Here is a 13,209-nt window from a genome sequence, read left to right as displayed (position 1 = left end):
ATTGCTTTTAAAATTTCTAGTATGTTAAGATATAAAGGCATTTAATGAATGCCAATAGAGATTGTGAGAATAAAGTGATGCTGTTTTTCTTTAGGGAATGAAGTCCCTCTTCTACTTTCAACACAAAACAGGAAGCTTTATAGATGCCAGTTTGAAGGATGATTCTCCTATTGTCAAAGATTTAACCTCCCCAAAGATGTAAGGTTCAAGAGAAAATTGTGTTCAAGTTGATTCATTACGGATCTTGTCTCATCCTCTGGGAAGTATGGGAAATTCAACTCAAATTCATTAACAGTCAAAAATTAATTTCAACAAAAGACAGGTGAACTTTTATATTAAAAAAATCCCAATTAGTTAAAAAAAATAATTTCTAACTTCAAAAGGTCTTTTTCTTCCCAGAATGACCATGACCTTTATGACAGTCAAGCCCTCTAGAACCTTTGTCCAATAGGAACAAGTTTAGTTCCCAGGGAACCAGGCCTTTAAAAGGTCCACAGGCCAGCTGACTGAATAGATGCTTTATTTGAAATGGAATGCATTTTGATAATATGAAAAATAAATCACATCTCTTCAAAATCACTTGAGACACATTTACACAAATTCCAACCACACTATTAAGTTTGCAGTGTGACAGTTTGTAAAACATTTGGTACATGGTAGTACTTGCTTTCCAGAAGCTATTGTTCATGTGTTCTGAAACTTGGAGTAGAAAACTGACAGCTGACAGTGGAATGTAACAAAGACTTTTATCTTTCTTGGAAAACATGCTTCTCCACTGTCCAATCACCAGCAAGCCAGCTTCAGAGCACTGGGGAGTTGTATGCAAATACTTCTAATGACTAGGAATCCTTCTGTTTCCTTCATTGTACAAGAATGCACCACCCTACCTGTTTTTTTTTTTTTCTTTTTTTATTGTCTTTGTGGTGCTTGGGATGGAACCCACTTCTAGACAAGTGTTTTACTGCTGAGCAACAGCCCCAGCCTCAAGTATACCCTAAGAAAACTCTGATGGATCCTGCTCCATTTGGCATATATCCTAACAACAAAGTCACAGATCACTTTGTCAGCCAATCCCACATAACTGGATTGGATATTCAACATTGCAGATCCAAAACATCACCCTTCAAAACTGTGTCAAGAATTTAGAAAAGAGTTCCTAAAACCTATTCAACATATTTCCACAATTAAAACATTTTAGGTTGCTTTAGGTTAACAGGTGTATTTCTCTAGAAGGAATCACACTGATGGCTGCAATATCATGATACATAATTTCCAAGTTTTAAATTTATTCTGCTGATGGTATGTATTAATAAAGCAAAAATGAATTAGGTTTTTCTCTCTCTCTCTCTCTCTCTCTCTCTCTCTCACACACACACACACACACACACAAAGCAACTGCTTGCAGACCTCTCCTCATCCCACAAAGTTCTATGGTCGTGGAATTGCTGCGTGCTTGCTCAAGTCTTAGACCCTTCTAAGCCTGCTACTATCATATGGTTAACACCTGCAGCTAAATGATACCACATCACTTTCTGGGGAGGAGGCAGAAAACAAATGATGTATTTGACCAGGCAGAAAAGTTGTTTAGTGTTAGGGCATTTTTAGAGAAACACAGAGCACTTCATGTATGAGAGCAAAAAATGGATTTTTCAACTTAAGCCAGACTTCGTAAGAGTATTTACACATAAGGAGAGCTCCTTTAAGCAATACATAGTTTCGGTTTTTCTTTTTCTTTCCTTTTTGTTTTTCTTGCCATCATTAGAAGTGAAATGATACAAGTTGGCTTGACTCATACATGATTAGAGAATCTCAGCTTACTCAATGAGGAAAAATGTTCATTTTGAAAGGGCTCTTTTATAGATGTTTATTCACTGACCTCAACATTCCCTGTAGGGCATAGGCAGATCTAAGTGGATTTCTGCTAAGAAAGAATGAAGGAGCTTCATGATGCTTAGCCTGTCCCTGAATTTGTTGTTCTCAGGGAACTTGAGAGCTAGTGAAGGAAGCACTCAGCGAGGCAAGAGAAACCACCTCCTGGGTGCTGAGGAGTTACATATTTTTTTCTTTTTTCAATCATTTGTCCCTACTAATGGTAAGTAGCTGCATTGTAGGCTGGGTGCCAATAAGAGTTCAAGGACAAAAGTTCAATTTCCAGATGGGACACTACTTTTTTAACTTTTCACATTTGATGTTTGTTTGTGTTTGGGAGGGTGGTTCTATTGGACCTGCCCTTTTGTTCTTTTTCTTGGGTTAGCTGAAAGTATTTTTTTAAATATTTTTCCATGAAGCTGACTTGTCAGGCTTCACAGTACCATAGGTGGTTTGTATCATTTCCTTCCAGGTAGGACAGAGCCACTGAGATATCAAATGATGTATATTTATATTTTTGTTTAGTTTTGTTGAACATGCATGTTATTTTGCTCTGGAAAAATTATTAAGCCAGAAGAGTTTCAAAGTGTTAAAACAATAAAAACCGTCCTACTTCTGCTAGTTTCTGAAATTTCACAGTTAAATGCTAAGAGGGATTGATTCTAACTAGACTGCCATAGTGATGGTCAAGTCAATATAAATCTCACAGTAGACCAAGGGACAAGGGCTATGGAAGAACAAGAAACTATGATTCTGGCAGTACCACTAAGAGCCATGGCTATTGTAGGGGGAAAACTGGAGCAGCCAAGAGAAAACTGGAGCATATTTTTTTTCAACAATGAGATTATCTAGCTCTGTACATAAGCTAACAACATACAAATGCCTTTTAAAAAACCTACATCAATCTTAATTTTCAAAGTATTTGATACAAATGTTTATAACACAATTATTTAGAAGAAAAATCCTACATTTGAAACAGAGCTGTGGATTAATTGGGGTTATTATGATCTACATGTATTAAAACTACAGTATTATTAGGCATTTCCTAAGTCAGATCAAACTGAATTTAAGAAATCTTTTGACCTTGTCTCTCTGAGCTGTCCCATATACCTATAATGTCTTTAAATCTTGACAGTACATTTTCACAACTTCAACCTAAACAGCCCCTAGAAGTGGGAGTTCACTTATGTTTTGTTGCGTGCTATTTGTATAAGTTTTAATTTTCCCCTGTAACTTCTTGGGTAAGAGTTATATCAAAGTTGCATCATTTAAAATTCATTGAAATTCCTTTCTAAATAGAAGGAGAATAAAGACATCTCCAGCATACAATTCTATTTTCATTTCTTGACTGTATAATTTAGCAGTGGTCTACAATGACCATTCCAATTTAAATGCTGGAAAAATACTGACCAAGATACTGTGAAAAAGACACTGGAAAACAGAGACCCATTTTGAAAGCCATGCAGATAGGAAGTGATTTTTAGCCCCAAGAGGATTTGGTACCATCTACGGCTCTTTCTAAGTAGCATCTGCCCTGGTGGATTCTGACCATCCTTTTGATTTAACACAGAAGGAGGTTTGTTCTACCTTTAAAAGCACATCCTCTCTCCCCCACCCCCCCTCAGACTCCTAAACAAATGGCTGCTAAAACAAGACTGGGGTTGTTTTCTTACTGAAATCCATTATTTATCCAATCCTTCCTTTTTCAATTCTGAGTTTAGCTAACCTAAGAAAACATATAACCCTCTAATTTCTCACAGAACAATAAAAACAGTTGGTTCTTCTAATCAACATTATTATTTTCTGTATGAAAATAAAAAAATATGACTTCTAGTCCTTTGATATATTTACAAACTATATTTTAAACTATGAGATTCTTAGTGTGCTTGTAGAACAAACTGAAAGGATAAGAAAATGTGGTTCAATTCAAGTGTGCAAAGCTCTTGGTGATGGGTACTTCAGTATGGACAGGAGCACAAATACTTTTAAACAAGTTGAATGATCCCACACACACACCCTCCCAACCACACTACATTTTCTAACTGAAACATCTAATGCATTCATATTCAGAAAGCACAATTAAAAGGACTGTTTTTGTTTTGCTTTTTTGGTGCTGGAGATTGAACTCAGAGCCTGGCACTCTACCATTGAGTACACCCTCCAACTCTCAAAAAGAACCCTTATTAAACCTTCACACACAGATTATATAAGCTCCTACAGCGGACCCAGCCCTACCACATATTTAAGACATGACCATTCTGCCATCAATTAGGTTAAGTTCTAGATATTTTGAAATCAGATGTCATTACTACTGATTCCCGAAAGCATTATCTTGATCATTGGATTTTCATAATTACACAATTCTGAGCTCTTAGCTTTTTAAAAAATTCTGTTCTACATATACTATATGTCTAAGGAAGAAACCTCAAAAAAAAAAGTAATATCAGAGTTTAATTTCAACAATGAAAGTGTCAGACCTCCTGAAAATGCCCTGGGAATATTGACTGTATTCTTAATGTTTTCCTCTCCACCATCCTTTTTATCTTTTCTAAGATTAGAACTTACTAGGGAACAGGTTTTTGGGAAAATGACCTACATTCAGAAATGTCTTAGAGCAAGTATTTAAAAAAAAACTAATAAATAACCATAAACCAAAATACATTAAAATAAAATTACAGTACATCATAGCTTCTAGACGGTCCACTAAATTAGAAGATCCTTTCAAAGGTTCATAAATAAAGTCTTCTTGACTCAAAATCGATCCCTGCGTCGTGATGAAGAATATGCAGAAAACTAAGAGGAATTGCAAGTTATCAGGTGATGTCCAAACTACTTGGTCTGGTGCAGGGCGGGGAGACTGTTTTGTTTTTGATCCAAGTGAAGACAATAGAAATCTGCTCATCCCACTTCCTCAAGTCCTCAAAACCTGGAAAGAAATGACACCGAATGAAGTATGTTGCTCGGAATTCTTCAAGACCCCGTTTTCTTCAGGTAAGTCCAGGGGACAAAGCACACTCAGAAAGATAATCAGATCGCTCCCAGAGTGCCAGACACACAGTTGACACTGGAGCGCACACCACCCAAGGAGGAGTCAGGTTGGGCATGGAGGCGGACCGCCTGCCTCCCTGCCTGGCCTGAACAACCCCTACCCCCCAATCCTCCCCTCTGTGCCAGGCCCTTCCTGGATCCAGCTTAATGTCTTCTTCACGTCTCTCCCAAAACTTGGAATGATTTCTCATTTTCCCACCTAACAGCCAAACCAGTGAACAAGTTCCTCTCAACACCCCGGAGATCCCACTCCTCTGTGGCCCAAGTTGCGAAGACCTTACCTTGTCTGGCCCAAGTACTGCCCCCTTCAGGCAGAGTTGGAGGTGCTGCGGAGAAGCCGGTGGCCAAGTGGCTGCGAGTGCTGTTGCGGGTGCGTTTGTTGGTGCGGATGTTGTAGTTGGTGAGGATGGGGGTGCGGGTGTGGATGCTGATGAGGATGCGAGTACGGATGAAGCTGCTGAGGCTTGGGTTGGGGCTGAGACTGGAGTTGGAGTTGGGGTTGGGGCAGGGGTAGGGGTTGGGGTTGGGACTGGGGCTGGGGCTGGAGCTGGGGCTGGGATTGAGGCTGGGGCTGAATCTGCGACTGCGGGGGCTGCTGCTGGACCAGGTGCTGCTGCTTCTGCCGCGTGGACTTGACGGCCAGGATGGCCTGACGATTCTTGTACTGCACCATCTGCAGAGTGATCTCGGCGTTCCAACCTTGGTCCTGCGGGCACCGAAAGTCAATCTCCTTGCCCTCCGCCATCACCACAGTGAAATACATATACTTGCCCTTGCGCTCCACGCAGTCTACGGTCTTCATGTTGGAAAAGTGCAATTCCTTGAGCTTGACCGGGGGCTCAAGGCTGGCGACAGCGGGGCCACTGGGTTGCGACGGCTCAGCCGTCCCCTGCCCGGGCTGTTGCTGCTGTTGTTGCTGTTGGTGTTGCAGCTGCTTGGGCGGGATAAGTAGCAGCCCCTCCTCAGTGAGGATGCAGCACTTTTTCTTCCAGAGCTGCAGCAACCCGTCGCTGCGCTTCTCCAGTACGCCCTCCTTCAGTGCCTTGCACCCGCTGCTCTCCAGCATCCTCCCGGCATAAGGGGGGCCACCGCTTGGCTCGGCCTCTCCTCTTCCTGCCGCCCGGGCTGGGGGCAGCAGTAGCAGCCGCGCGCCGTCCTCGCCCCAACGGCTCCCACGGCCGCCTGCCCGGAGCGCGCAGAGGAGGCTAACACGCAGGAGGCAGAGCGGTGGTGGCGGTTCTGAGTCCCGGCAAAAGGGCAGCCGCGTCCTGATACGCCACAAGGTCCTGGAGCTACGAGCTGCCTGGCTTTTGCCGTCCTCTTGCGAGCGCTCACTGAAGGGCACTGGCCGGGCCCCCTCGCGGCGCTTTTGAATGGGCCATCCTCCCCACCCCCAAGTGACACCCAGCGGAAAAGGCGGCTCCTGGCGCCCGCACCGCGGGGGAAAGCCCAGCTCCGAGAGGCGCTCGGCTGCCGGCGCACGCCTCATTAACTTGGGGCCTTCCCAAAGCCGGCCACGAACACGCCCCCTGCTTCCCTTGCTCCGCCTCTCGCCACCCACTTGCTTCAGCGCTTCCTCGCCTGGAAGGCAGCAGGAGCCGAGCCCCGGAAACTCCTCTACTCCGCCCTAGGCGCCCCAGCTGCCTAGCGACTGATGCCAACGCCCAAATTGCGCTGAAAGGCCATCCCCTCCGTCCCGCCTTTCCCTGGCCCACGGGTCCCTCTGCTAACAGCCTCAGAAAGTGAGGATGTGGCGGCGAAGGCGGGTAACAGCTACCAAGCAATGCCGGGAATACAAAGCCCTCTACCCTGGGGAACCAGCCCTAGGGTTTAGCGCCTTACTCTTGAGATCCCACAGAACCAGTTTCTTGGTGAGGAGCAGGGAAGACTGAAAACAAAACTGACCCTAACACACCGCGAAGTATTGCCGAAGCGTCTGCCCCAGACCCGTATGTAGTGTACAAAGGCCCAATAGGACATCGTACTTTTTTGTTCAGTCATTAAATAGTTCTTGGAATAAATGTGTTAAAGCAATAGGGCTACCGCCTCTTTATTTTAGTAAGGGCAGGAAAAGGTGGATGCATTTGCGAAGGAAGCATTTTCCCTTCCTTCTCTCTCGACCCCAGACGACATGTAGTAGCTAATCTCTCCTATTCAGAACACAAGCTTTCTCCGTTCCTTGACCATTCAGCCTGCAACATCTCAGAATAGTTAATCAACTACAAACAGGAGAAAATGTTCCCTGAGATCCCACACTTCTGAGGTAAGGCTTGATCTTACAAACGCCGACTGGCCCTTCCGGTCCCTTTGTACAAAGGCCTAATGGGTCAGATCTATCTGGAATCTCTGTGAACAGAGAAGGTAATGTCCTACCGGACCCCAGCTCCCTCAGCTTCTACTGCTTCTTGAGAAGTGTATAAACCGAGATCTAGCCTCTGTTAGGGAAACTCATCAAATAAACAGGGAGCGCCAACTATGCACCGACCCAGAGAAAGATAATTTCGCAAAAAAGAAAAATGAAGGCGGGAGCGGGGGCTAACAGGTCCAAGTTAGCTAGGGTAAGAGAAATGGCTACTTTGGTGGCCAAAGTAGAAGGGGTAGTTTAGCTCCGCTTCTAGTCACATGGCTATAACAAAGAATTCAAGAATAAAAAAGCTTGCAAAACTGAGCAAATCATAATTCTTTATGTGTTAAGAAATTCGAACAAATTGAGAGACAATCAGAACAAAGGATGTTTTAAATGAAGGAAAGTCCTGAATCTTAAAAAACACTTGTATTGGAACATGGTTCTGCACCCATTAAATTGCACTTGACCAGATCTCAGGGCTTTCACATAATTGGTTTAGAAGCCTTTAAAGGAGAAGGGCAATTACTGAAATTTTGTAAAGATTTCTAATAATATCATTAGATTTATAATTCTATGTATCAATGACAAACACTATATCTAACATCTCAATTTGTTTCATTCTTTGTGGGACAACTGAGCATTCCAGAGAATTTCTACATGACCAGCTGTTTATCCTTTTAACAGAATGACATTCTTTAGCTCATTTAGAAAAGATATGTCCTTTAAATCTACAATCTCTGAGGGCAGGTGTCATTGACAAAGACATTTCATAAGGAAAAACATAAACTTGACTGAGTAAAAAATGAGATGTAATCTGAAACCCAAGCCATTTTTTAAGGAGAAAACTCCAGTGTTTGGTGTTAACCTTCTGCAACTTATGAATTTTCCATTGGCTATTTCACAATTACAAGTACCCCGTTAATATTAGAGACCTAATTTTATTAGGTCAAATGAGTCTATAATGTGCTCTAACCACATGCATAATTGGAAAGAAAACTTTGTATAAGAACCTTATTTATTGGTGACAACTTTGCTCTTATTTCATCACTACCAACTCAATTTTTTCCTTCTTTGTTTAGTACTGGGGATTGAGCCTAGGAGTGCTTTACTACTGAGCTACATTCCCAGCAAGGCCAAGGCCCACCCTTTGAGACAGGGTCTTGCTGGTTTACATCAGTTGCCCATTGGCAGCACAGGACAGTGTTCACTTTTACCCCATGGATAAAGTTCTCTACTTCAATGGCATCATTCTCAACTTTGTTCCTCCTGTCTGGTCACTATCTCCTAAGTTGTTCCTCTTCTCCCAAGTCTTTGAATATTGAAATACCCCAGATCCTAGTCCTTGGTTCTCTTATTTATACTCATTCCCTTTATCTAAATCAGACTCATCACATGCCCCAAAGTCCCAAATTTATATCCCAAATTGTATAAGCAACATCCAGTTGCTATTGTCAAAGAATAAAACAGACTACTAAAGTTTAACAAAAAAAATTAATATGCCAGGCAAGGGAACACTTAGGAAGAACATATCACTGAGTCATTCACTAAAGTATGAGGGAAGCTTAATTCATAAAGCTTTTTACCAAAATGAAATACATAAAACTCAAAAACATTCTACCTAGAAGGAAGAGGAATCAACAGATTTACACACAATTGAAACAGATTCCTGGCTGGGTATAAAGGCTGAGGCAGGAGGATCTCAAGTTCAAGGCCAGCCTCAGCAAAATAGCAAGACTGTCTCAAAATGTAAAAGTCCTAGGGCTTGGAATGAAGCTCAGTAAAGCACCCCTGGGTTCCATCTCCAGCACCTCACCCCCTGAAAAGATTCCTAGATGAAACTGGTTCAAAAGGTCTGGAGAACCAGGATCGCTAAGTTTATAGTATTAAAACAGCTTTAGCTGATTAGAATGGCTACATGTGAAAAACTGCCTTCAGTTTGGATAGATTTCAGGCCAGCACTACTGCAAGTTTGAATTGTTTTTCTTTTATTTCTCTTTAATATTAACTGGGTACTTACTGTAGAGCTCAACATATGGTCTTCCAACATGTTTTCTCTACAGCCCCCTTCTCAGGTGATGGTGATCAATCTGTACAGCTGATCAAGTCAAAAACCTTGGACCAGGTTTGCCCTTACCCCAGGTCAAGAGGAGCCCTAGGCTTTTTAAGTATTATGTACTTCAGAGTAGTCTATTATGTAACAAAATGCTTAAATATTAAATACATGATACCTGCTTTATACTCTTACCTCAGGACTGCAAATGTGTTAGAAGCATGTCCACCTTCCAGTAATCTCTTCTCTCAATCTACATTTACACAGCAAATTCCATTGGTTGTACTTCAAAACTATATCTGGATCTGATTTCATCTCCTCCATAGATTACTATAATGGCCTACTAATTTTTCTCCTTGAGTTTATCATTGTCTTACAATGTATTTTAAACACAGGAGTCATCCCAAGCACAAGACTTTACTCAAATGTCAGCTCCTCAATGTGGCCTATCCTAATCACTTAAAATTGCAACCACCTGATTCCCATATAGTATTACCTTCTAACATATTACTGAATGATGATCATTGCATATTTGTTTCTTTTTTTTTTTTGAATATACACTCTTCAAGGTAAGGATCAGTTTCTGATGTGTTCCAATCAATTGGAACAATTTTTGGCACACGGGTGCTTATCACAAAGAGAAACTGTTTAGAAGCCTAGCATAAGATCACTTTATGCTTTTGATAAGTCTTACAAGGCATCCTACTTTAAATGTTACCCCCCCCCCAAAAAAACTTCCGAACTTGCCATACCTATATATATTTGGTATATTTTTTAAATGGCCAACTACAACACATACTAAGCCCATTATCTTAAATGCTACTATATTCCCTAGATACTATCTAAATATACCCCACAAAACTGTGAAAAATACTAAGTGTCTACTGTTGTCCAGTAAGAGTAATTGAAAGGGAGAGAAACTAAATTAGTACTTGACAACTAACCAAATATTTGCTTAGAAGTCCATTACCAACATGGTTAGATGTATGTAGAACTTGCAAAGTTAGATTTGGATAGAATAAAGATTGAAATTGTTAAAAGCAGCCAGGCATGGTGGAACAAGCCTGTAATCCCAGGAGTTCCAGAGGCTGAAGCAGAAGGAGTCCAAATTCAAAGCCAGCCTCAGCAACTTTTCAAGACCCTAAGCAACTTAGAGGACCCCCTCTCATAAAAAGCCTAAAAACCAGTATTCTATAAAATCAGGTCATCCTCACTGATGCACCAAAGCATAACCAATCTCACATTCTGAATACAACTTAAAGACTTATTTATAATGAACTAGCCATTTACTTCATCTTCCAAAATATAGATTAATTCCCAAAATGCCTTGGGTGAAAGGTAACCTTTAACATTATCTAGACTTCTTAGATATATTTGGTTGACTGCTTTTCTAGCTCACTAGTTGATGAACTAACGCCTCCTAGTGACCAATTTGTGCAATACAGCTGAGCATAAGGAAGGCTGGTGCTCAAGATGCTATCATAATCTACTTATTATGTCAATTAGCTTTCTCTACATTTCTGTCTTGCCAATAGCCTAATTCTGATTTACATAGTCTCAAAGGGCCCCAAAACTTGGTTCATAGGATTATATAAATTGCCCCCCTACTTACATACTGTTAAGTTACAATTACTTCCCATTGTGGAACATCCTAATTCCTTACCCTTGCATGGAAAGCCCTCACAGAATGAATCCCACTTGCCCCTTAGTTTTTAATCCTTCCACTCAATTTTAAGTGAGCACCAGTCATACATCTACTTGTTTACTGCTTTACTTTCCCAAATCCTTCAGACTTGAGATTCTTCCAAAATTGTACTTCACTTCAAATTCCAATTGGTGATCAGATTTTAATATGTATCTAATTCACTGGCTAAGATCTCAGCTGAGTGTTTTCACCACTGTACATTGACAGCACTTAAAATGAGGTGTCTAAATGCTTTCTGAATGAAGATATATTACTCAAAACAGGGCAGATAGGCTTAAGATATTTTATTCAGGACAGTTAACAGCTGAGGAGTCTGGTGATGTAGAAGACACTTATGGCAGTGTTTATTTTGAAGTAACATGAAAATATGGGAGCAAATGGAGCAGGCGTTTGGCTCTTTTTGCATTAAATTCAAAACATGGTATATTAGAGAGGCAGTAACTCAGTGATACACAAAAATGAAAAATACTATGATCTCACAAAACTCCAACCACTTGAGTTCAAAACTGTCACATCAAGGTCTTTCAGGCTTGGCAAGCAGAGAGGCATCAGACATTCTACAATAACACTGGAAGCATTAGTAAACATTTTAGTCTGAACATTGCCTTGGCCAAATAATATCCATCACTCTGCCCTTCATCTAAGAGATTATGAACACCTAATTTCCTTTACTAGGTCTGCTTCTACTTTCCAATTTTAGTATCTGATAGATGGTCACTTAAGCAAATCTTCCCATTGAAGGGACTTGATTCCAAGGATGACTCCCTCTTTTGTCATCTTCTTTTCATTAGAACACAGAACGTAGCTTGAAGAAACAACAAATTTTAATTTGGTCATTATTGATTCTCTGGAAGTAAAAACAAAGTAAATGGACAAATGTCTTTTGGGGCAATAAAGGACATAAAGCAGTGCTTAGAGACAATTCCTCCCAAAAGCCTAAGGATGAAGGAAAAGAGATAGCTTATCAGCTTTTTTGGGTGGTATAAATGATCAAGTTACTTTTAGTAACAATTTGCTGACCAAGAATCAGAAGGTGGAGGTGCACAACAGATGATAGGATAACAAAGATCCAAAAGAAGGGATTAAAAATATATCGGTAGGGTAGCAGGTCCAGAAAGGTAAAAAAGATTATTTTTAACCAAAAATACAAATAAAGAAATCTTTCTGCAGCTAGTTTCTACACTGCCACTGAACATTCCAGGAGGAAAAAAAATAAAGCTTAAAAAAGTCACAATCCCTAATTTTAAGTAAATGACTACTGAGTGACAATATCTCTAATAGATCAAAAACTTTAAAACCTGTAATAACCTCATTTGTGTAGCCATGGCTCTGAGAAAATAATGTGAGAGAAATTGTGGATAAAAACTAGATCTCTTGTCCTAACTCATCTTTGGAGGCTTTATCCATGATTTTCCTTTCTTAGGCCTGTTTACTTACTTCTGGAATGTAGATATTTATAGGTTCATGTAGATATTTATAGGTTCCCAGATAGCCTTCATCAAATAATCCTTTTCTAAATTTTACTCAACCTTTGTGGCAAATGTCTGTCATTGTAACATCCATTTTCCTATGAGATTCTGCTCTAGGCAGCAAGCACGCCCATGTCTACTGTAATCACCAGCCCTCCTGTAGCACTATAAGCATAAATCACAGGCTTTCCTTTAAAGGAAGAATACCAATAGCCTTTTGCCTCTGCTGCTTTGCACAGCACCTGGATATAACATTTAGAGCCCCAGCAGACATGGATGATAAAGCAACTTGCTAAGGACAGAAGCTTCTCTCAAAACTATTAAGCTCTCACATCAGTTCTGGAAGAACACTCTAAACCACTGTTATTTTTCTTATTATAAAACACACACACACAAAGCTCTACTGATGTGTAGATACACTCTGATCTTTAAAATACTTCACATTTTAAAAGCTCTAGTAAAAAGAAATCATCTTTTATTTACCATTTAAGGTTCCTTGACTAATCAAGCTCAACATGAACTCATTAGATACACATCAACGAATCTCAATTGTTCAGATAAAATGACAAAAAAATGTCGAAAAAACTTTCTCTAAGCAGACATACAATATGTAATTTAACCTTCCTTGTTTCTGGTCATTTGGAAAACAATTAAAGCTTTTGCTCTGTCAACACTACTGTAGAATACTTTATTTCCCCAAAACCATAAAGTATGTCCACTG

At 40.5% G+C, this 13,209-nt stretch overlaps 1 protein-coding gene across 1 annotated transcript; it reads right to left on the bottom strand.

Annotated features, from left to right (window-relative positions):
- Nucleotides 1-4,559: 4,559 nt before the first annotated feature.
- Nucleotides 4,560-6,406, bottom strand: Phlda1 (pleckstrin homology like domain family A member 1). Its single transcript, XM_026396995.2, has 2 exons — nucleotides 5,199-6,406; nucleotides 4,560-4,795 (listed from the first exon to the last, which is right to left on the bottom strand). Exon 1 carries the CDS (start codon nucleotides 6,404-6,406, stop codon nucleotides 5,225-5,227), a length of 1,182 nt encoding a protein of 393 aa, XP_026252780.2. The 3' UTR covers nucleotides 4,560-4,795; nucleotides 5,199-5,224.
- Between the last annotated feature and the right edge of the window lie 6,803 nt (nucleotides 6,407-13,209).

The sequence above is a fragment of the Urocitellus parryii genome, chromosome 5, assembly GCF_045843805.1.
Source record: "Urocitellus parryii isolate mUroPar1 chromosome 5, mUroPar1.hap1, whole genome shotgun sequence".
Classification (NCBI taxonomy): Eukaryota; Metazoa; Chordata; class Mammalia; order Rodentia; family Sciuridae; genus Urocitellus; species Urocitellus parryii.
The sequence above is the reverse complement of the archived record's forward strand: the minus strand, read 5'-3'. Positions and strand labels throughout refer to the sequence as shown.

What these genes read in the sequence shown, in the direction of transcription:
- Phlda1 (XM_026396995.2), bottom strand. Translation starts at nt 6,406, where the DNA reads ATGAGGCGTGCGCCGGCAGCCGAGCGCCTCTCGGAGCTGGGCTTTCCC.